General features: G+C 35.7%; 5 protein-coding genes, 2 long non-coding RNA genes and 1 pseudogene across 10 annotated transcripts; 5 read left to right on the forward strand and 3 right to left on the reverse strand.

Moving 5' to 3' along the window:
• Nucleotides 1–547: 547 nt before the first annotated feature.
• Nucleotides 548–2,238, forward strand: LOC139784202 (GTP-binding protein 10 homolog). The gene is made up of 4 exons (XM_071723373.1): nt 548–772; nt 865–1,168; nt 1,253–1,471; nt 1,592–2,238. The coding sequence occupies exons 1-4, from the start codon at nt 734–736 to the stop codon at nt 2,194–2,196; spliced, it is 1,167 nt and encodes a 388-aa protein (XP_071579474.1). The 5' UTR covers nt 548–733; the 3' UTR covers nt 2,197–2,238.
• A 187-nt stretch (nt 2,239–2,425) lies between these two features.
• Nucleotides 2,426–4,576, reverse strand: Tcs4 (Threonyl-carbamoyl synthesis 4). Of its 2 annotated transcripts, XM_071723372.1 has the most exons (6): nt 4,459–4,576; nt 4,046–4,244; nt 3,509–3,767; nt 3,308–3,436; nt 2,792–3,148; nt 2,426–2,724 (listed from the first exon to the last, which is right to left on the reverse strand). In XM_071723372.1, the coding sequence occupies exons 1-6, from the start codon at nt 4,499–4,501 to the stop codon at nt 2,431–2,433; spliced, it is 1,281 nt and encodes a 426-aa protein (XP_071579473.1). In that variant the 5' UTR covers nt 4,502–4,576; the 3' UTR covers nt 2,426–2,430. The 2 variants fall into 2 exon arrangements, with proteins under 2 accessions (XP_071579473.1, XP_071579471.1); XM_071723370.1 differs by having other exon boundaries at nt 4,046–4,576.
• Nucleotides 4,577–4,687: 111 nt separating this feature from the next.
• Nucleotides 4,688–8,778, forward strand: LOC139784200 (uncharacterized). Its single transcript, XM_071723369.1, has 6 exons — nt 4,688–5,006; nt 5,935–6,076; nt 6,291–6,491; nt 6,730–6,816; nt 7,026–7,181; nt 7,982–8,778. The coding sequence occupies exons 1-6, from the start codon at nt 4,688–4,690 to the stop codon at nt 8,445–8,447; spliced, it is 1,371 nt and encodes a 456-aa protein (XP_071579470.1). The 3' UTR covers nt 8,448–8,778.
• Nucleotides 6,193–8,049, reverse strand: LOC139784203 (uncharacterized). Its single transcript, XR_011721497.1, has 3 exons — nt 7,910–8,049; nt 7,574–7,656; nt 6,193–7,507 (listed from the first exon to the last, which is right to left on the reverse strand). It is a non-coding gene; the product is annotated as an uncharacterized lncRNA (long non-coding RNA).
• Nucleotides 8,779–9,655: 877 nt separating the features above from the next.
• LOC139784198 (probable ATP-dependent RNA helicase DHX37) lies at nt 9,656–11,534 on the forward strand. Of its 3 annotated transcripts, none has more exons than XM_071723367.1 (5): nt 9,656–10,002; nt 10,079–10,280; nt 10,344–10,555; nt 10,635–10,732; nt 11,397–11,534. In XM_071723367.1, exons 3-5 carry the CDS (start codon nt 10,353–10,355, stop codon nt 11,459–11,461), a joined length of 366 nt encoding a protein of 121 aa, XP_071579468.1. In that variant the 5' UTR covers nt 9,656–10,002; nt 10,079–10,280; nt 10,344–10,352; the 3' UTR covers nt 11,462–11,534. The 3 variants fall into 3 exon arrangements, with proteins under 3 accessions (XP_071579468.1, XP_071579467.1, XP_071579469.1); XM_071723366.1 differs by having other exon boundaries at nt 9,657–10,002; nt 11,382–11,534; XM_071723368.1 differs by lacking the exon at nt 11,397–11,534 and adding an exon at nt 10,794–11,115 and having other exon boundaries at nt 9,660–10,002.
• Nucleotides 10,739–11,453, reverse strand: LOC139784204 (uncharacterized). Its single transcript, XR_011721498.1, has 2 exons — nt 11,402–11,453; nt 10,739–11,231 (listed from the first exon to the last, which is right to left on the reverse strand). It is a non-coding gene; the product is annotated as an uncharacterized lncRNA (long non-coding RNA).
• Nucleotides 11,535–12,412: 878 nt separating the features above from the next.
• Nucleotides 12,413–14,420, forward strand: LOC139784197 (uncharacterized). Its single transcript, XM_071723365.1, has 3 exons — nt 12,413–12,737; nt 12,839–13,126; nt 13,243–14,420. The coding sequence occupies exons 1-3, from the start codon at nt 12,423–12,425 to the stop codon at nt 14,368–14,370; spliced, it is 1,731 nt and encodes a 576-aa protein (XP_071579466.1). The 5' UTR covers nt 12,413–12,422; the 3' UTR covers nt 14,371–14,420.
• A 3,150-nt stretch (nt 14,421–17,570) lies between these two features.
• LOC139784188 (protein son of sevenless-like) lies at nt 17,571–22,732 on the forward strand (annotated as a pseudogene).
• Nucleotides 22,733–22,746: the final 14 nt, after the last annotated feature.

Genomic DNA, 22,746 nt, shown 5'->3' on the forward strand with positions numbered 1-22,746 from the left:
GAAATCTCGTATTCTAATTATTACCTAATTAAATAAAAAAATTTAATATATTGCTCTGCTACCTGTTTGTTTCTTATTTTATTCTTTTAATAATTTTAGCAATATTTGAATATTTAAACTTTTGAGATTAATAAAATATTTTGCAGTAAAAATGTATGGAACTTTACCGATTGTTAGTTATATATTGATCTGTCCGACAGTTATCGACGTTAAATAAAATTTTCAACTTTTGACGTTTGTACAAACCGCATAGTATTTCTTTTTTATAATTTATCAATTTTTAAGAATTTAAACTTGGGATTCGCGAAATATTTATTATTATTTTTGTCGCAATGAAATATCTCTTTGTATAGCTTTCCTATATATGACATGAAATAAATATTTTGCAGCAATAATAATGTCTTTCACAATCGTACTATGTTATTAATTTCAGAATAATTTAAATTTAATTTTGACAGAAATGAAGACTGAGGTGCTACCTAGAGACGATCTTGCGAACTTGTTGATCAACTCGAATATCAATCGGTATACAAACTCGATGAATGAAGTCGAAGTGGCCGAGTCGCCGAGTGGCGTGTTTGACAAAGTTGCGGTAGATATGCAACAGCGAGTTTAACCTCTCGCGACAAAATGATATGTATATCGCTTAATATACGCAAATAGATTGGAAAGTAGAGTGTAAGATCATAAAAAAATAATTGTAATTATATATTCGTGCGATAACACTTATACAATGGTGTTTTTGACACAAGTTTTAGCTTGCGTGAAAAAGGTTAAGTAGATCTTGTTGAATTAAGTGTTACAAGATTTATGATTATATGTATGTGTATTAACTGACAAAGAAAACTCTTCATTTGATTGTAGCAACCAAGAAAATATCTACGTTCCAGATTCATCGACACCTTGCGCCTTCATGTTAGGGGTGGTACAGGAGGTGCTGGGTTGTCTCGTTACGGTGGGTTGGGCGGCGCAGGGGGTAATATATATGTAGTTGCAAAAGATGGGCTAACATTGGAGAAGGTTCTCAAGACCTTGAAGACCAAACGAGTCACAGCAGATTCAGGGAGTGACAGCACAGCAAGGGGAATTATAGGTACACCTGGTACAGACAAGATTATTTCAGTTCCACGTGGCATTGTGATATATAATCAGAACGGAGTATTGTTAGGTGGGCATAATTTTTAAAGCTTTATATTTAAAGTTATACGTTTGTCATGATTTTCTTTTTCTTTTTATTTGAAAATTTATATAGGAGAATTAAATGAAGAGGACTCGAAACTATTAGTGGCCAAAGGTGGCGCAGGTGGTACCCAAGAAACAGGTTACTGCGGATTGAAGGGAGAATCTCAGACGATAAAGTTAGATTTGAAATTGATTGCCGATATCGGATTAGTTGGCTTTCCCAACGCTGGCAAGAGTACATTTTTGGCAGCGGTTTCAAATGCCAAGCCTAAAATCGCTGCTTATCCTTGTAAGACTTTTCATTAATATTTTATTAATTAATTATCAGATTATTTCATGTAGTTTCCTGAGAAACATTTATGCTCATCAATTTAGATCTTTGACTGCAGTCATATTTTTTCTGTTGTAGTCACTACCATAAGGCCCAAATTAGGAATCATGAATTACCATGATTTAAGAGAGATCACCGTTGCAGACTTGCCAGGTCTTATCGAGGGGGCGCACATGAATATCGGGATGGGTCATCAGTTCCTAAAACATGTTGAAAGAACAAAGCTACTTGTGTTTATCGTAGATATACAGGGGTTTCAATTGTCACCCAGGCATGGACATAGATCCTGCTTGGAAACTGTGGTTTTATTGAACAAAGAGATCGAACTCTACAAACCGGATTTATTACGAATGCCAGCCGTGATTATAATTAATAAAATGGACACTGACAATGCTGATAATATTCTCAAAGAAATTAAGCCAGTGTTGCACAATCTATCAAGCTACGTGTCTACCTGTCCGGAGGAAATACGGCCCGAACAAGTGATACGTTTTGATGATATTTTGCCGACGTCCTTAATCTCGAAAGATAAAGAAACGATAGCAGCGATCAAAGACAGAATACGGAGTATATTAGATAAATATGAAGAGAAGAAACATGCTATTGAACATGGTAACTTGGATTCTCGACTAATGGAAAGGATAAACCGGAAATTTGAAGAGCACACGCCGACCGTTGTATAAATTTGTAACATACGAAAATAAATATTTTGTAGATAATGCTGATATTAGTTGCTTTCCATTTACATCAAAACTCAGATAAATCTCACTTCTGTCTTTCTTCAACATTCATGTCATTATCGTTAATAATGACACGTCGAAAAAAAAATGCAGAGATCTAAATTTTTTTAAATTGAATAATTTTTATTATAGTTATACTTCAAAGTGGAGGGACTGGATAGAAATTTGTATATTTGTTCAAAGACTATTTAATTTCACCAATTTACATTTTATGTTTGCATCTTGCACTCTTTCGATCCAACTTTCCCCGAACGATGCGTTTTTCTCGACAGTTACCATTTCGATTTCCTCTCTATCTCGGAGAACGCCTGTGTTCGCCGTCCACCTTTCCGCACCGTTCCACGCTATCATTACACCGTTGTCGTTGCACAAACGCGGTGGAGTTCGGACAAATTTAAAGCCTTTTTCCGAGCAAACAATTTCTAAAGCCTTTGCCAAGAAATTATTGCAAGCCACCCCGCCGGATATTACCTAGATTTAAACGAGTATGTAAGAACGAGAAATGATCGGAAATTAATGGCCATAATTTTAAGCATACCAGGGTTCGCTTCTCTTGCGATATCAAATTCGCATTATTAATCAATTCCATTGCCCTCTGCGTTCTGAGACATATGTGTTTTGTAAGAGACATTTGTAGGGCAGCGCAGAAATTGTACACGTCGGGAATTGCCGTGCTATCAGCAACATCAAAATTTTTTTCTTCTTTATCAACATATCTAAAACTTTTGTTTGCTATACCTGCAAAACTAAATTGACAATCTCTCTTTCTTGTTAAGACAGGCTCGAAAACGAATTTAGTTGGATCTGATGCTTTGCTCGCTGCGCTTTCTATCGCTTGGCCACCGCTCATATGCGAGAATTCCGGTATATTCGCGAGCTTCAGCCTACGAGCGATCTGCAAAGTTGGAAACAAATCTGTTTGCCGTTATATATTTTATAGATCTTTTTATATCTTATAAGAGCTTTCATAAAATTCAACTGACAATTTTGTGAAGACAATTTCAAGATAAAATAATTTATGGTTGAACATGCGATAGACGAAAATTTAATATACCTTGTCCAGAATTTCTCCAGGTGCATTATCTAGCGTAGTACCCAGCAAGTAAAATTTATCAACATTTTCAACGATCGCTAATAAACTATGGCCACCTGATACAAGCAAAACAAGATAAGGAAAGTCTACCTACAAGATACATATATCAATAATTTGTTTGATACAACGTATGTTTTATACATATAATTAGCTCTAACATACTTTCTGCACCATCCGTACGGTCAACGCATGAGCTTCCATATGATGTATCGGTATATACGGTTTGTTACCGATCCTAGAGAGATATTTGCCAAAGTTATTTCCAACGACAAGCGACAAGGGAAGACCTGGCTTAATTGTAGCTGCGATAGCATCTATATCTCTTAATCTTAGATTCGCCGATCTTAGAGCGTCCTCACAAACTGTAGTAATATGTTTCCTATGCATTTCACCGGCAATTGTAGGTATTATGCCACCATGTCTAAAAATGACAATAGGAGTTGTACAACTTGCTGGAAAAATTTCTAATAGTTTTTAGATTTGTACGATTCATTCATTTCGAAGATACAGATTAAATTTTATAAACTTTTAGAATAACATACAAGTACGTTCGCATATCTAATCGCATCATTATCTAATCACTTAATATTATAAATATATAACGCAAATTTGATTTCATAAATCTTTCAAGTAGTCATGAGTCAACGGTACTGAATTAATATCGATTTAATAAATGACTTGTTAAGTAGTTGTGATTACTTCAAATGAGTAAGATGTTGCGAATTTATCGCTTCGCCTAATATTTTTCCCGTGGTATCTACGATTCCGCATCCCGTATCGTCGCAGCTCGTTTCGATTCCCAAGATGATAGCCGGTCTGTCGTCCGCAAATTTTCCTATCACGTTCAACGTTCGGCTACATGTACGCAGAAATCTTGAAGGTTTTGGCTGGTAAAGTCCTAACGACGTTTCACGCGATAAAAAGTACGCGTATTTGGCCATTTCGTGTAGAAAAATCAAATTTATTTACATTATACAGGTTAACAGATGCTAAGCAAACAGGTCACGGATGCTAAACTCGTCGAATATCCTCTCGAATTAAAATATATCTCCGCCGTAACTTTATCTCGTACGAAAATCAACAAATTTATTAAATCATACTAAATTAAATACGAATTATGTATATGCTAAAGTTTCTCTTCTCTTTCTCTTCCATTGACGCATTCCTCGAACCGCTCGAACGCACCACGTGCGCGCATGGTGGAAGTATACATTGGTGTGCTCAGAACTCGTAAACCACGCCCCTTTTCAACGTGATGGTCACTGAAAAACACAGGGTGGGCAACTGTGAGAAACAAAATGTTTAGCGTTGGAAGTTTGGCACTACAGTAGCGTTAATCAGATGATCACGGTTAATCGGAGAGTGATATCGGCCCTGTATCTCGTACTCCTCTGTCGTCGTCTGTCTCTTTCAGGCAAAGTGTGTGTGTGTATTTTCAAACTCCATTTACTAGACAACGTTTGTTTAATTTTGAAAATTGATTTGAGGAGCTTAGAGAACGCAAAAATGGTGCGGTGTATTGTAAAAAATTGTAAAAACACCAATACAACATGTACTCCGGAGGAAGTCAGTTTCCACAAAATACCGGAAAACCAAATCATGCGTGAAGGATGGTACAAAAATATCGGAGAAGTTGTCCTTCCTTCCAATACGGTGAACGGTAAGTCTTAATAATAATAAATATAATGCTAATTAATAAATTGTAGTATAATATATGTAAATGTTTATGCTTATTTGAATTTTTAAAATTTTCTTAAAGTGTAATCGATTGTGAATTACTTTGAAATCACAAACTAGTCTCTCAATGTTACGATTTTTATTAATTGTATAAAAAATTGTTGTGTCTTTGCTACCATCCTTATGACTCCAAAAATATCAATTTAACTCATATACATACATATATTAATATATACATATATAATTTCATTACAATTAATTTGTATAAAATATAATTTATGTAAAAGTAAAGAAAATAGGTATTTGTCTTGATAAATTCTATTGCTTCTGTTAAATCATCTAATGTAATAGTCGCAAATGTTGCATATATTATTTAATGAAGACATAATTAATATTAAAGAAGACACTAATAAATTCAATAACGCATGTGTAAGCTTCCTTCGCTATTTGAAATTGGTTTATTCATATTAACTGACGAAAGTAAATGAACAAGAAATATATACACTTTGTAAACAATATATCTATATTTAAATTCAAACCTGGGTATAAACAAACACATATAAAACTTTGTACATTGACAGTTTCTGATAGCTTTTAGATCTAACTGAAAATTAGTCGATGAGCCATATTTACACTTGGTAAAAAATTTTCATAAATTATTTCAATAAGAAATGAATAGTGATAAACTGCTGTTTTCATTTTTGGGTAAATTTGATAGAAATTACTTTTTAAGAAAATATATATAAATAAACGTCAGTTATAGCTAATTTGAAAGAACATTATTTTTTATTCAATTGACTCCGAGCGTTAGTTAAAAATTTTATAACATTAGTAATAACATTCATCGAGAAGTAAATTAAAGGTGATGTTCATACATCAACAAAATACATTACGATTTTTTGTTATTACAGCAAGAATTTGTTCAATGCACTTTACGCCAGAGTCATTTGTTCAGCCGAAGAGGAAGAGAGCTGCGGCAGAAAAGATTTCAAAAAGGCGGAGTCTTTTGCCATCCGCTGTACCTACATTGTATCTGCTGCCATTAAATGAACAGTAAGTTAACAAGGAAAAATCAATATAGTCCTTTTTTAACCATAGCTCCATATCGTTAATAATATATAGTGCTATAATATATTATTTATGAATTATTAGACGAGATATAACAATCATTTTCATTGCTCTGATATTTATTAAAATTACAAAGCTAGCAATTGTAGTCTTTCTGTAGTATGTATATAAAATTACAATAACTTTTTCCTTCTTTTAGAGCATCTCGTGAAGAAGATAATATGAAGGTGATAAGGCGGGAGTTTAATTTGGTTTGCCCATCCACGAGCACTAATACTCCGATACCATCTTCGACCCCAGGACCATCCCCTGCAGGAGTCACTGAGCACTTACAAGATTTGGATCTGCCGATGATAGACTCAACGAGTTGCCATGAAACATTAACATCAGTATCTACTACGTATGTATTAAAATACAAGTGTACCACATTTTGAGGATATATCTTGTATTCAAGTTATTTTTTTCCACAATAAGTAATGTAATTCCTACAGTTGTGTAATATATATTCGACTCAAGTGAGCCATTTAAAGATATTTTGATTCTTTTGAAATGCAATGTGCACAGGTCTTTTCCCATATGTCATCACTATAAGTTTGGTGTACATTAATTGTAACATTATTTTCTATATGTTTTTTCAGTAATCGTTGCCAGGAACCAACCAACAGTGACAACAATGTTCAGGAAGTATCCTATGAACTGTTGCGCAGTGATAGTTTTCCAACAAGGTTAGTAAAATTTATTCGTGAGATAACACACTCGTACGCATAGATGGAAAATTTTTAACAAATTTTTCAGCAAGTCCATTTCAATGCGTTGCACAACGATTTGTTTATATCTGTTAATTCTTGTATAGTTTTAACAATACAATAATTAAGTTTTACAGTGACAAGTTAGGAAATTCTTTAATGACCTTATATATGTACTTATTTTGTAGATCCAAAAAGAAGAAGGTAGTACTACATAAGTGTAGTACACTTTCGTTACGTCGCACAGTAAGATCGAGGAGTAAACGGTTTACTTCCAAGACGAAAGTTCACGAGGCAGAATATAATAGTGAACAAGGAAGTCCACCATTGAAACGTCAATGTCGGTGAGTGAAATACTTTACTGCCTATTTATGGTGCAATATGTAGTAATGATTAATTTTTAATTGCATTGATATTCATTATTTATCACCAGTTTAAAAAAAGTGACTTAAGTTTCCGTTTTAAAAGCATAACAGTTTCAAATGACATGTTGAAAAGTATAATATTCATTTTTGAAGTAATTTAAAGAATCATGTACTTTTTTAAAGTGCTGTATCATGTAATTTTTTACTAATTTTTTACGTGATCGCAATAACCCATTAGGGAGGAAGTAATTCTGCCAAAGTAGTGCTAAGAAAAGATTCAAACCAATAATTATGTCTTCTGAAACCTGAAAAAATTCACAACAAATTTATCCACAAAGCATAACTTCATTTTTTTTTTCATTTTTCCTTACCTAATGTTTCTGCAAGACGATGACATTTGTCCCGTATAGTACCGACAGGACTCCCCAGGTTTTTTTATAATCTCCTGGTGTACCTGTAAGAAAAACCATTTCTTTTACCGACAAAGAATTCGTGTTATTTTTTTCAAATTTGCATTACCTAAATATCGCTTAATTATCATCATATGCGCTAATGGATTGAAAGTAGTCTTAATCAGGTGACAGTTGTACAAGAAAAAAACAAGCAAACATGGTCACATGTTTTTTTATTTAAGTTTACGAAAAATAATAAAAGGACAAATTAATTGAGAAATCATGAGGTTTCGACATAATTTCTCATGTTTTTACCTTCAACATGGCATGCTTCATACTCTATGTGAGATTGACAATCATATCTTAATTACGTAAAAATGTTTTCAGATATATGGACGAAAACATTATCAGCAATGTTCCTGGCAACACGGCAAGCAAAGAAGAGGATCCACATAAGACCATAACGTGGTTGAAAGCTGACTTGAAACATCACAGGTCTCTAGACGAATTTCATGCAAGTTCAGTAGAAAAGTGTATGCAGGAATTGAACAGTCTTGAAATGAAAAATAAATCACTGACATTGCAACTAGCAGAGCGGGAACAGTACGTAAAAACCATTCTTGCTGAAAATATCCAACTGAAGACGTCCATTGCCGAACTTAACGAACAATTAGAAGCGGCGAAACGCGAGAAAGAAGCGGCTCTAACAGTACGTGTTTCTGAAAAGATGAAAGCGGTACTGAACCCCTATTTTACTGAGGGACAAATTCGGTGTTTATTGGAAAATAAAAAATGTTTTCGCCATGCGTGCGCGTCGTGCGCTCGGTGCGCTCCGAACGTTGTCGCGAGATAAATTTTTCGGACGCGCCGATTGGCTGTCGGATAGAGAATTCCCAAAGTCCCGAGAGCACCCTTTCCACCCCGATGGCCAATCAACACACTCCCGCTTACATTCGCGCATCTCTCCCTCCCCCTCTCTCTCAAGCAACGTGCATAATGGCGTAAAGGGCAGAGAACCAATCTGCAGAACTGCCCCACACAAAAAGGCGGAAATTCAAAATGAAATAACTTCAATAAAATGAAAACACAGATTAAAACAATTGTATTAAAAAATGTATATATCAAAAACAACAAAATACAATTGAAAATAATAAACTTTTCATAAAATAAATGCATCTCATTGATATAGGGTTTATTTCTTTTATCAACTTTATCTTTTATTATCGATTAAGGGGATCCTAAAGCCGTCTGTAATACCTACACTCGTACTTTAACAATATTTGCTTCGTATAAAAATTCTACAATTTGATGTTACAAAATGAGGGTGCAGGTCCATTCAGTAGACATCAAGGAATATCATACCGTTTGTAGAATTAGGCTGAGACTCCAAACAAAAAAGTTAAACGAAAAGTACGATTACGTGAACGTAAAGGTCTTTCTAAATCGTACTTTTCGTTTAACTTTTTTGTTTGGAGTCTCAGCCTAATTCTACAAACGGTATGATATTCCTTTATGTCTACTGAATGGACCTGCACCCTCATTTTGTAACATCAAGTTGTAGAATTTTTATACGAAGCAAATATTGTTAAAGTGGATTTTTTTTATTATTTTATTTACTTATTTTGTTACAAAATCGGTGGTCGTCCACAGAGTAGAGCACATACTTTAATTCTGTGCAAGATTTTTTCAAATCCATAAAGCCAATAAAAAATTAAGCGAAAAGTACGATTGTCGGTATTACAGACGGCTTTAGGATCCCCTTAATAGGCCTCCAGGAATGCGGGCGCAATCGGCATTAAGGGGATCCTATAGTGGTCTTTTAATTGGCTTTATGGAATTGCAAAATTCTTTTACAGAATTGAAGTACGCACAAAAATGTAGTTGGGGCTGGTCGACTTTATATCAAAAATAAAAAAATAAAAAATATTGAGCACATAGAGCTGTCACTGACGACAATATTTGCTTATACAAAAATACTGCAGTTTATACCCTAAGAGCACAGTTGACGGAAAGTCGACGGCAAGTCGACTTTTATAAGTCGACTTCTAGTCGACTTCTAAAAAAGGCGGAAAGTCGACTAAAAGTCGACTTCTAAATAGTCGACTTCTAAAAATGGCGGAAAGTCGACTAAAAGTCGACTTCTAAATAGTCGACTTATAAAAAGACGGAAAACAGTCAAGCGGCGCGTCATGCATCATCAATATGGCGGCGAATCTCGAGGAGGCTGGAGGACCAGATGAGTGGACCAGAGTTTACGCGAGTGCGAGGAATACGTGCCGCGAGACAGGACACGATAAGACGCCAGATAGTTCTTGCAGGTATGGCGGATCAAGTCGCGAGAAAGGTTTTGCCCGACGAGGTAAAAGAGGATCAGGATAAGGCCAAGTGGAAACATGCTTACAGGTTAGGTATGGTGTGTTATTAATTATCATCGATAATTAAGACCTATTGAATGCGACCTCTCCATTCTGTATCATCTTTCAGAACACCAGAAATGAAGGAACCTGTGTTCATGCATTCTTCGTGCGTTCTACGGAAAATCAGTCCGGAATAGGTGGTTTATAAAGAGATGTACGAAACGAATAAGATGTACATGCGAGGTGTCACGATGATAGAACCCGAATGATTGCCGAAATTCGCTCATGCTATGCCATCTTAGTGAACCATTGGTTGATCCACCGCCAAGGTATTTTTATCACAATTGTTGCTTTATAATGTTTTTCCTACTTATTTATAAAGATATTTATAGATATAATCAATGAACCGGAAAGATCATTTGCCGCGTGTCTGGTACATTCGGAAAGGCCGAATGGGCACTACCATCGATGGATATAGAGCATCCGTGGACGGTGTCAAGTGGTTAGCGTATTTCTTCTTGGAGGGTCAAGTGTGCCCTAAGCTGAAACGATTTGTCCCGTCGCTGCTGACAACACCTGGGAGCATCACCAAGTCATGGGCCAGGTAAATCGTTATTCTATCTCCTTTTGATTTCACGTTGATTTATCGAATAGATTACATCAATTCAATACGATTTTTTCAGGTTGATACCACGCACTCAAGCAATAGTACAAACGCTGCAGTCGCAGGGAGTCGTGTCCAAACACAAACTGCTAGAAATCTGGGGTTCGGATAAAAAATGTGAGATTTTAATTTATAAAATAATATTTAGATATTATCATAGACTTCTATACAATACTAGACCGCTGACAGACATCTCGGCCGTGATGCTTGCCGCCATGTTGATTTTAGTCAAGATATGCTATACTACTATTCTATACAAGTGGTTTTATACAAGATTTCTATACAATAGTCTGGCATATACAGAATGTCCAAAAGAAAGGGTTTAATACTACAGGAGTAGTGGTTCGATTTCGGCATCCAAGTACGCTACACGTCGAAGGCATGACTTACAAACTTATTGATAACATGTACCAATATTTAACACAAAAACATTCGCCTGCTTCGTTATGTACTGTAATAACGAATGCAGATAAACGCACATCATGAGCAACTGAACACCCGATAGTGACTTATTGTTAATTCAATATGGCCGCACCCTTCACTAACACTTGCACCTTGCACTCGCATCAGCTTTTCGGCAGTGCGTCCATAGATGTTAGTGGTCTAGTATAAAAGTCTGTGGATATTATATATTTATAATAATATATATATATATATATATAATATTATTATATATTTACAACATTATGATAATAATATGATATATATTTATATAGCTAATTTTGCATATTGTTTCGCGATTAACGCTGGAATGTTTTAATTTTAGTTCTGTTATTGTCAGCTTACCAGAAGTGGCTGCCGGAATCCGCGCACGCAGAAGTGGCACAGATATGGCCGCCTTTGTAATTAAGAATAAAACATTAGGATTGTAATTATACAGTTTTTTAGATAATTAAATTATTTTATATATGAAAAAAAATCGAAATGCATCAGTTTTAGCCCTCCAGCAAGGGGTCGATTGTGTATCTTGAAATAATGAGGTAAAAATTACAAAAGTGAGAAAATTCATTAGCGTATCTACGATTTTATTTATCAAAATCTAATAAAATCTGTTAACTTTTGTTATTTTTACCTCGTTTCAAGATACACAATCGACCTCCAGACGTACGCGGCGGTTTATTTTATCGACTTTAAAAGTTGGCGGGAAGTCGACTTTTCGTCATGACGGGAAGTCGACTTTTCATCATGACGGGAAGTCGACTTTAAGTCGGTGGTTTTTGCGACATTCGCCGACTTCAAGTCGACTTTCGTCCTTAAAAATGTCGACTTCTCTGCCAAGTCAGTTTCGGTAGAAGTCGACTTCAAGTCGACTTAAAGTCGACTTTTAGCTCTTAGGGGATACGACCCAACTCTCAAGCATTTATTATTTTAACAGAGAAATTAATATGTTTTAATTACAACATTTATTATATTTACAAATTATTTAATTAATTTATTTGCTTTGCAATAAAAGTTGTGTAATTGTAAATTATTTAATTATAAGTTTTACTATGCAATAAACATTTAATTAAAATTTATGTATTATACAATAAACATATTTAAATTTATTTTTTACTTTTGCCACGATTTTTATTTTTGTATCAGCAACGAATTTTGACTACAGAGAAAGTTTCCTTCTTGGTACGGGTATCTGCTATTGTGTAATCTGATATACGCGCTACCTGAGAACTTGTTTTCTTTGTGTGGCTGGGGTTGTTGAAAGGTTAGGTTAGGTCGTTAGACCGTTGAGTTCATTCAAATCGAGCAAGAGCTAGCGTTCGGAACATACAGCGTGTAGTGCAAAAAGTGAAAAAATATTGTCAGAAAAATGCAAGAGCCAAGTACTAGTGAAAGTGTAGAACAGAATATATCGGATTCAAACTCGGAAGCAGAGAGCCTTGGGAAGGATGATGATATGAAAAATAACTTGACTAACGCTCTTATATATTGTAAGAGTTTGCTGGAAGCAGAAAATCTGCTAACAAATACACCACCAGCACAAATATCGCACGCTTCTATCGCTATGGGCGAAGCAATTTTTAATGAAATTATGTTTATGTTGGACGATCGCAAAATAATAATAGATGAAGATCTAATAGGTGCCGAAGATATTGACATTGACAATGCAGAAGAATATGAGGAGGTATGTTTGAATTTTTGCTAATATTTTTTGTTTTTTTATTTCTTGAGTCAGCGTAATAGATAAAAATAATATAGCATGCAATGCAATTCCTTTGCTTATAGTGTATACCTCGTGAAAGTCCAGAATTCCAGCCAGAATTGCCATTTTCTCGCAATTATGAATATATACCATTATCGTATAAAGAAAAAGCAGTTGCTCTTGCCGAGATGCATCCGCAATGGACTTTAAAAACTTTACAGAGGCAAGGTTGCCATAAGTTAAAAAATAAAAAAATGCTGCGTATATGGAAAGAAGATGTTAAACGAGGAGGAACAAAAATTGACAAATGGAAATACATTGAAACGCAAACATTCGAACACTTTACAGAAGCAAGACAGTGTCTTGAGCAGGTATAATTTTGGAAAATATTTATATTATAAAATTTTTATTATAAAATATTTATATTATAAAATATTAATATTATCAAATAACGATTTTAGAAAAGTACATTAACATCAATTTTTAGATAACAACAAGAACTCTACAGCAATGGGCGATGGCGACAGCTTTTCCATTATTAAATGATAATTTCAGTTTTTCTGCCAGCTCTAGTTGGACCGATAGATTCAAACAGAAGTATAAAATTCGGCAAAGGAAAATAACCAGATACATAAGCAACAGAGATCACGCAACCTTGGAAGAAACTTTGGAGGCAGCAGAACGATTTCAAACACAAACGAGGGCAATTATGCCCGAATTTGATTGTAATTTCATTATTAATACGGATCAGACGGGATGTCAGTACCAAATTCCATATAATAGATCGCTCGCACCAAAAGGCTCAAAGACCGTCCTTATCAAAAAGAAAAGCTTGCATAATATTTCTCATTCGTATACTGCACAATACGCCATAACTGCATCGGGCAAAATGTTACCTGTGGTTTTCTTGTGCATGCAGGAATCGACAGGAAAATTTGGTCCGACGGTGCAAAAAAAAGTAGATACATTAATAAGCGAATATAAAAATGTTTTTGTTTCGTGTTCAAAGTCGGGCAAATTAACAAAACATATATATACCGACTATTTAAAATATTGTTTGTCTCCGTATGTTGTAGACAATAAATTTTTGTTATTGATAGACTCGTGGGGAGGTCAAACCGATTTAACGTTGTATGATGATATTTTCGAAGATGAAACAAATAGAGCATCGTGTACTGTTAAGGTGATTCCTCCGAAATGCACCCCTCTTTGTCAGCCGTGCAATGTATATTTTTATCGACAGGTAAAAAATTTTATAAAGCGATTGCAAAATTGTTCATTTTTATTACAACAGCAGCGAGAAATCGGTACTCGAGAGGACGCAATAAAAATACATTCGCTGCTGTTACATCAATTGAGCGCTCCCGTTTTTCAACCGATGCTTTTATATGCTTGGTACGCATCAAAATTAATAGAAGAGAGGCCAATATTTTTAAATATGAATGATATTTGTTTTCCCATAACAGTAGTAAAAAAATTGTGCATCTGCAAAAGTGTAGGTTTTATTCAATGTGCTCATTGTAAAAAGATATTATGTTTTGAATGTTTTTATGATAAATACCATCCTAAAACATGTAATCTGTCTCATTGTGAATCTGATTCCGAAGATGAATAATAAATTTTGATTATTAGAAATAAAATTTTTATGAGTTTTATACATAAAAACAGTCTAATTTTTTTTTGGCTTCCTTTGTATACTTTCCTTTTTGTAGTATTAAATGTTTATTGCATAGTAAAACTTATAATTAAATAATTTACAATTACACAACTTTTATTGCAAATCAAATAAATTAATTAAATAATTTGTAAATATAATAAATGTTGTAATTAAAACATATTAATTTCTCTGTTAAAATAATAAATGCTTGAGAGTTGGGTCGTATCGCTTTACCATGAATTAGTGGGAGGGTAGGACTACAACATATGTTAGACTCGCCGGAATCGGAGGGGGCCATGTTTGGTGTTCCCCTTGTAAGTTGTATTACAGGTTATTGTTAATGTAGTTTTGTCGCATTGATCGACGGCAACGCCTGGGAGTGCGAGTACTCTGGGCCGTCTCAATCTGTTTTATATATTCGCGATCACGCACGTCGACGACTACGCCTGGGAGTATTAAAACTCTGAGTCGTATTGATAACGTTTTTAATTCGTTCCTTCGATCGCGAGGACCTTCGATCCTAACTCAGCGCTTGACTACTCGATACTGACTCGCGGCCGAGTCGACGCTTCCTTATATATCCTAAATTCGAAGCTTGTTATTGCCGGCCATCTGCAGATCAAAAACACCGCGTATCTACATCGAAAACGTCGAGAAAACAGATCGCCGGGATCAAAGGAGGGCCGCGAATCGCGAAGATAATTGTTTCCGTCGCGGCTGAGACCGCCGAAAGGACGCTATGTAAGCATGTCGGATGGTCCTTTTTTCGTGGAGAGACGAATGTGTCTGTTATATGTTTATGCTTGTACGTGCGTGAACGTGTTTGAATATTTTTATCGAGTTTTATTTATTGTGCACGATTAATATGAAGCGCTATACGCAACAGATGTTTTAAGTCGTAAGTCCGTAAGAATTGGCCAATTACAGTTCATTATTCTTCGACCGCAAGGAGAATAATGGACTGTGATTGGTCAATTCTTACGACTACGACTTACAACACCCATTGTAGATCGGGTCTTACAGAAAAGTAGCAGTTTTCATTGGCTTAAACCGAAACTCGGACACAGTTCTAGCATCGTGGACACAAGGCTTTAAGCCTTGTGTCCACGATGCTAGAACTGCGTCCGAGTTTCGGTTTAAGCCAATGAAATTGCTGCTTTTCTGTAAGAGCTGTAAGTTAATTGGCTTAAACCGAAACTCGGACGCAGTTCTAGCATCGTGGACACAAGGCTTAAAGCCTTGTGTACACGATACTAGAAATCGGTCCGAGTTTCGGTTTAAGCCAATCAACTTGCAGCTCTTACAGAAAAGCAGCAGTTTCATTGGCTTAAACCGAAACTCGGACCGATTTCTAGTATCGTGTACACAAGGCTTTAGAAGTATTTAAGATAATCTGTAAATATAATGCTGGGTCTACAATGCGAGTCGCAAAGTCGTGAGTCGCAAGAATTGACCAATCACAGTCGATTATTCTCCTCAAATTCGACTGTGATTGGTCAATTCTTGCGACTCACGACTTTGCGACTCGCATTGTAGACCCAGCATAACAATTGATTAAGAACAAGTCTTAGGCCCAGTTCAACAACGGCCAGTTAGCTTAACCAGTAGTTAACTCTCACTCTCCGTTTCTTTCTAACCTTTGAGGTTAGAAAGAGACAGAGAGTGAAAGTTAACTATTAGTTAGGGCTCAGTCACAAAGAGAAAATAAGGAATAAGATAAAGGAATAAGGAATAAGGGAAATGTCGCATCTCACTTTAGTACATGTACATTAAAGTGAGATGCAACATGCCTTATTCCTTATTCCTTTATCTTATTCCTTATTTTTCTCATTGTGACTGAGCCTTTAAGCTAACTGGCCATTGTTGAACTGGGCCTTAGTGCGCATTCAGTATGCACTAGTGCAAGCGCCCGAATTCGCTATTAGTGACCGCTGTTATGCTGGGTCTACAATGCGAGTCGCAAAGTCGTGAGTCGCAAGAATTGACCAATCACAGTCGATTATTCTCCTCAAATTCGACTGTGATTGGTCAATTCTTGCGACTCACGACTTTGCGACTCGCATTGTAGACCCAGCATTACACGTCGGGTTTAATAACATCGGTAGTTCTTAGGCTGGCAAATCACAGCTATTCCCTTCTTCTGAAGAATGAGTGTGATTGGCTAGTCTAAGAACTACCGATGTTATTAAATCCGATTAACGGCGCCGTGTAACAGCGGTTAGTAAGGCCCGATCTACAATAGATAGAGTAAGCTGTAGTAAGCCTCAAGATGTAAGAAATTGACCAATCACAGTTTGATTATTCTCCTCACATTCGCCTGTAATTGGTCAATTTCTTACGGCTTGAGGCTTACTACAGCTATTGTAGATACGGACTAAAGAAACGCGAACTTGTTCCTCCTTCTAATTGGTCAGTTATAGACCAATAAACAGCAGGGCGTACGATCATAAGATGGCGGCGGCGGCAAAGTTGGAATCTACTAGGACTCTAGGGAACAGTGACGTAGGGATCAGTGGGGATACTGGGATTGGGCGAATTTTTGAAAACATCGGTGAGGTAATCGATCGATCGAACCAACTGCCCATCCCTTTACTCCTATTTATCGATAAATTGGTCCGAAGGCGATTGTATCGCGGATCTGCGGCTCTCGCGGGCCTCTCGCGGCCATCATAGAGAGGCTCAGTTGCTCAGTTCCCAACTTGCCACTTTGCCAGCTCCAGTTTCTCGGTCGGTGATGTTAACGCTGGTGCTCGTTACGGATTCTGGGAAAAATCACGGAATAAAGGCGTGTAAGATGTACGAGTGCCAGAGCTCTCGGACTCTTGGCTCGGTCACGGCCTCGGCCTCATCCGGCCTCGGTGACGCTGCCGGGAGCGACGAGCGCGTGGAACGCGAGAGCAGCGCGCAGATACAATCGTCTGGCTTAGCTGTCGAGCACTGTCGGAGAGCAACGAAAAGCCATCGGCAATCGGGCAATCGGGGGCGATCGGGGGTTCGGGCTGCCAGCGCAAGGAGACGGAGATGTTAAGCTAAGGACCGCGGAACGGCACCACGGACGTCTCGGCCGATTTCTCGCGATTGCTGACGATATGCCCTTTGGAAATCCCACGAACTTTTCTTACAATTAGACAAGCGCGCGTGACTCTCGAGCACTTCGGTGAAATGTTTTCGTCGCCGGCGTCAGCGGTGGGCGAGCCGTCGGGCTACGACTTTCAGAAGGAGGAGAACGCTGCCAAGTGGAAGGGAGTGTTTGTCAACTCCCTGCGCAAGGTACATCTTTTCGTTGCTCCGATTCTTCGATTCCGCTCCGCTCCTTGTCGCTTCATCTATCTCTATCTCCTTCTCTCTACCTCTCTCTATCTCTCCCTCCCTCCCTCCTTCTCGCTCGTACCATGCCCCCGTCTTGTATACCTCGCTTTCTTGTCTTTTACTATCCCGTTCTATCCCCTCCATCTCACCCCCGCGCCTCTCCTTCTCGTGTTTTGTTCGCTCCAGCGCTCGATCATTTTCGTCCCAATGATTTTACGTCGAGGCTGGATCGATCAACGACACCGACCGACGTCATCGCCGTGCGCGGCCACCATATGATTTCTCAAATGCCTTCCTGTCAACATCGACGATTGGTAGATTTTTTTATATCGTATCCTCGCGCTTATCTCTACTCTCCGACTGTCAACTCTCCTTCGTCGACGTATCTGTCCCAAAGTATATTTTGTAATATAATTGTGTATCTTTAGCCAATAATATAATTGACAACAGCATATACTATAAATACTTGCGTTAATAGTCAAGAAAAACATTTTCTCGTTACTTTATAGGTACTAGAACAAGTACATCCTAGTCTCGAAGCTCGCCAAGATGCCTTAGACTATGTGGAGAGTTTAATTTTAAGAATGCTAGGCATGCTTTGTGACATCCACCTCCACAGACTCCTCAAGATGTAGAGGAAAGAGTAAGACGGACGTTTCCTACACCTATCGATAGATGGGCTCTACGTGATGCGAGAGACGCTCTAGAGAAAGGGAAAAAGAAGTCGCCGTTAGTACTACCAGTTGACAAGATTCATCAGCTATTACAAAAAGTACATATCTATGGCACAGTTTATTTACACATTTGCATGCAAGTTCAAGAATCTTATATAAAACCGTGTAATCAAACTTGTGTAATTGTAATACATGTTTTTTTTTTTTTTTAATAGGAAGTATTACAGCACAAAATTGACTCGCAAGTCAGCCTGTTTGTAGTCGGTGTTTTGGAATATATTTCTGCTGATATTTTGAAGGTTGGTAGTTCGTTGTTGTTCGAAATATTAAATTATTCTCAGCCCTCGCTCGTTTCCATTTCAAAAGAATTGCCTGGAAATATTTAACATTACTTTCTTTCAGCTAGCTGGAAATTATGTCAAGAATATTCGCCACGTAGAGATTTCGTGTGAGGATATAAGAGTCGCGATGTACGCGGATATGGTAAGACATTGTTTGTAGAAATATGTATTTGTCTTGTTTCTCTCCGTACTGCACCTTAATTAACCAACATACATTCTGTATCGTGTCTTACCATTTGCATTTTAAGACTGATTTGAGTATATCCATATATATATATATATATGCATATTTAAATTGTGAATATTAATATATATGTTTGTAATATATATGTAATATATATGTAGATATATTATAAGTGTACCATGATATTAATAGTTTTATCATGTGATACTTAAAATATTTCGAATCAGTCTTATAAAATATCTAGACACAATGGTACACATAGTTTATGAGGCTTGTATAGAGGAAACGTGATTAAAACGAGTGGTGTTACATTGCATTAAATAGGCAGTAGAGAAATATACCTTGCTAGTAATAGTTTGCTTATTACTTGTCGATTCAAGTTAGTTTCTTTTATCCCACTTGCCTAATTCACTTGAAAATGCATTATCTAGTTTATTTAGCTTGATAAAAAATGGAAATTGTAAATTTTTTTTCATACACCGTAATTTGAAGCATCTACTACTAGCGAGGTAGCACACTAACGAATTTCAGAATTGGCTACACTAGGCTAATTGTGGCTGCATATATTCTATGCTTGATTACATGCTTTCCACTAATATATAACAACTCCAACCATGTTCATTCTTCGCTCATGCTGTTCTAGGTGGTACGTACTCGTGATTGCACAGAAAAGATTCAAGGTGTCATAATATTTTTTTGCTATCTTTGTATTGTTTTTAGAAAAAGTTACATTTGATCTTACATCTTCTTTTTGTTTTTCTATTATTGTTCCTCAGCTTAAAAGACTTCTTATTGTTTCCTACTAGATAATTTATTGGAAAAGTTGACTAGATGATCTATTGCAACTTTCGTTACATATACAAGAAAGATAAAATCATAATACTATTTATATGAGTAAAATATGTAATTATAATGTCGCAATTACAAAATTTATTTAGGAAAGGCACTTTTATAATACTTCAATTGATTGCAAAGATTTAAAATATGTCCGACATTTTTTTAAATCGTTTTGATCATATTTTTTCTAATTCGTGAATATAAATAAAATTCATAAATAAGTTTAAGATTTTGGAATTAGAGAAAATATATTTAACAACTTACAAGTTTTTTTTTCTTAATACAAAAGTTTTGGATAAATACTTTATCTTGGTTATCTAGTTGTTTTGTGCACAAATATTGTGTTATTTCCCTCTTGTTTCTTCTTTAACAACATATATAACTTACTGCTTGTTTAAAGAATTGCTTGTTGATATATTTCTTTTATACAATGTATGCAGAATAATTATGTTTTAGCATCAACATCAAACGTAACGTTAGAGCAAATTAACATCAGTAAGCTTTCTTCAACTTTTTCAATGTTTTCCACTTTTTTATAGCTAGCCATAAAAGAAATATATTTGTTAAAATTGCGTAATTCTTTCTATGTGCAAGTATGTGTTTTTATCTTTTTTAAATGTAGAGATTAATATAAATGTAAATCATATACACGATATTACCATGTTTATGCTAATTATACTGTAGCATGCATTTAATAATATACATGTGAATATACATATTGACAAGAAGCATTTTAACGCATACAAATTGTTATGGAAAAATTTTAATAATAGCTTCTGTTGATCTTTTTTAATCACTTTTGTATTGCATGCTATTGCGGTGGTTATTTTTGTCATTGATACAAAATTATGATAAACATTCTAACTATTAAATATTCCATTTGCTATTTTTTCTTTTGATATTGATGTTTGGGATATTAAAAATATTGGAAATAATTATTTGAAACAATGTAATTTATCAATAGGTACTGATGGACATGTTTCACCAAGATGATTGTACGGAAGGTCCACAAAGTAGCTTGAGTGCAGTTGTTTCGCAGACTTATGAAGAGTCTGTTCGAGATCTCATTCATGATGAACGACATTACATACGTGACTTACATATGATTATCAAGGTAATAATGTCATAGATGTTGTTAGGGAATAAATAAAATTTTATCGAGAAAGATTTAAAAAAATAATTTCCATTATTAGGTATTTCGTGAAGAAATTGCAAAGTTAGCGCAAGATAAAAGCGAACTTGAGACGCTTTTCAGTAATATTACAGATATTTATGAAGTTACTATGACATTACTCGGCAGTTTAGAAGATATAATGGAAATTACGGAAGAGAAGCAAACACCTACAGTTGGTTCGTGCTTTGAAGAATTAGCAGAGGCAGCAGAATTTGATGTTTATATAAAGTATGTATTATATTGTGTGCGATATATGTAAAATTCTTACTAATTATATTATATCTTTAGATATGCGAAAGATATTAATAGTCCAGCTAGTCGGGAAGTTTTAACAAATTTATTGTCAAGACCGGAAGCTAGTACGGCTTTGCGGGCAGCAGGCCATGGTTTTAAGGAGGCTGTTAAATATTATTTACCAAAACTTTTGTTGCAACCTATATGGCATTGTTTCCTGTATTTTGATTACATAAAGGTACCTTTTTACTTGGTATGCGTATATACAAAATTATTTTTACAACAATCTACTTTTTATATTTCAAAATCTTAGGTTTTACAGAAGCGCACACCTAATACAGAGGATGGCGAAACTCTGGAACAGGTGCAAGGTTTGTTAAGACCACTACAAATGGAATTAATGCAATCTGTGTAGCAAATCTTCCAAAAAGGATACGGCTTACGAATGCAGAGCAGAGCAAGAAGACAGGCGGCATTAGAGAAAACTATGAACTACAAAAGACTGTCGACGGTTGGGATCAAAGAGATATCGGGCAGTGTTGCAATGAGTTTATTAGAGGTAATAAAAAAAGATTTCTTTATCTCTCGATATCTTCAACCATTTCTTTTAATCATTAATAGTTATATATCATTATATAATGTTTATACAGAGGATACATTGAAAAGGTGGCTAGTAATGGACGAAGATTACAGAAAGAAAGGCCTTGTTATTCGATGGTTTATTAGTATTGTGTAAACCAACTGGTAGTAAAAGAGTCAGTGTTACTGTTGCAGCAGGTATTGTTGCAGTCGGAGTAGGTGGACATTCAGCTCATCAAGGTGAACTCCGACTGAAAGAGAGACTTTTTATTAGAAAAGTCGATATTATTGATAGAGAAGATACTGAAGGTAAACGTATATACAACTCTATTGTAATTTGTGTTAACATTTGTAATCTTCCTAATTAAAATATTTTTTATATAGAATTAAAAAATGCTTTTGAAATTGCACCAAGGACCACCCTAATGTTATTCTTGTTGCCAAATCTGTCGAAGACAAGAATAATTGGATGGCGGATTTAGTGATGTTGAATACAAAAAGTATGTTAGAAGAACTTTAGATAGTATCCTCTTGGACGAGGAAAGAAAGCACCCATTGAGGCTACCTCCATCTCACTTGTATAAATTACTGAACAAGATAGTCCAGAAAATATTGTTTTGGAGGCCAGGGAAAATGGTGGTGTTCCCTTGATTAGGCGCAACTTTGGTAAAGTTAGTAGAGAGATTAACTTACCACATATATGCTGATCCAGCTTTTGTAAGAACATTCCTTACTACTTACAGGTAAGTAATGGTAGCATACTGTACCAATTCTTTTCACATATGAGATAAATTATTTATTAATGATTTATTTATTGTAACGATTAAGGAGTTTTTGCTCACCTCAAGAATTATTAACATTGCTAATAGAAAGATTCGATATACCAGATCCTTCATTGGTCTATGGTGAAGAAGACAACCTTCTGTATGTAATAGCTAGAGAAGATTGGAAAAGATATAGAAAGAATTTTGTCAACCATGCAGTTTAGAGTTTTAACGTTTT

The sequence above is a fragment of the Temnothorax nylanderi genome, unplaced genomic scaffold (genome assembly GCF_030848795.1).
Source record: "Temnothorax nylanderi isolate EJ_2023f unplaced genomic scaffold, tnyl_v1.0 TNYL_tig0596_pilon, whole genome shotgun sequence".
Lineage (NCBI taxonomy): Eukaryota > Metazoa > Arthropoda > Insecta > Hymenoptera > Formicidae > Temnothorax > Temnothorax nylanderi.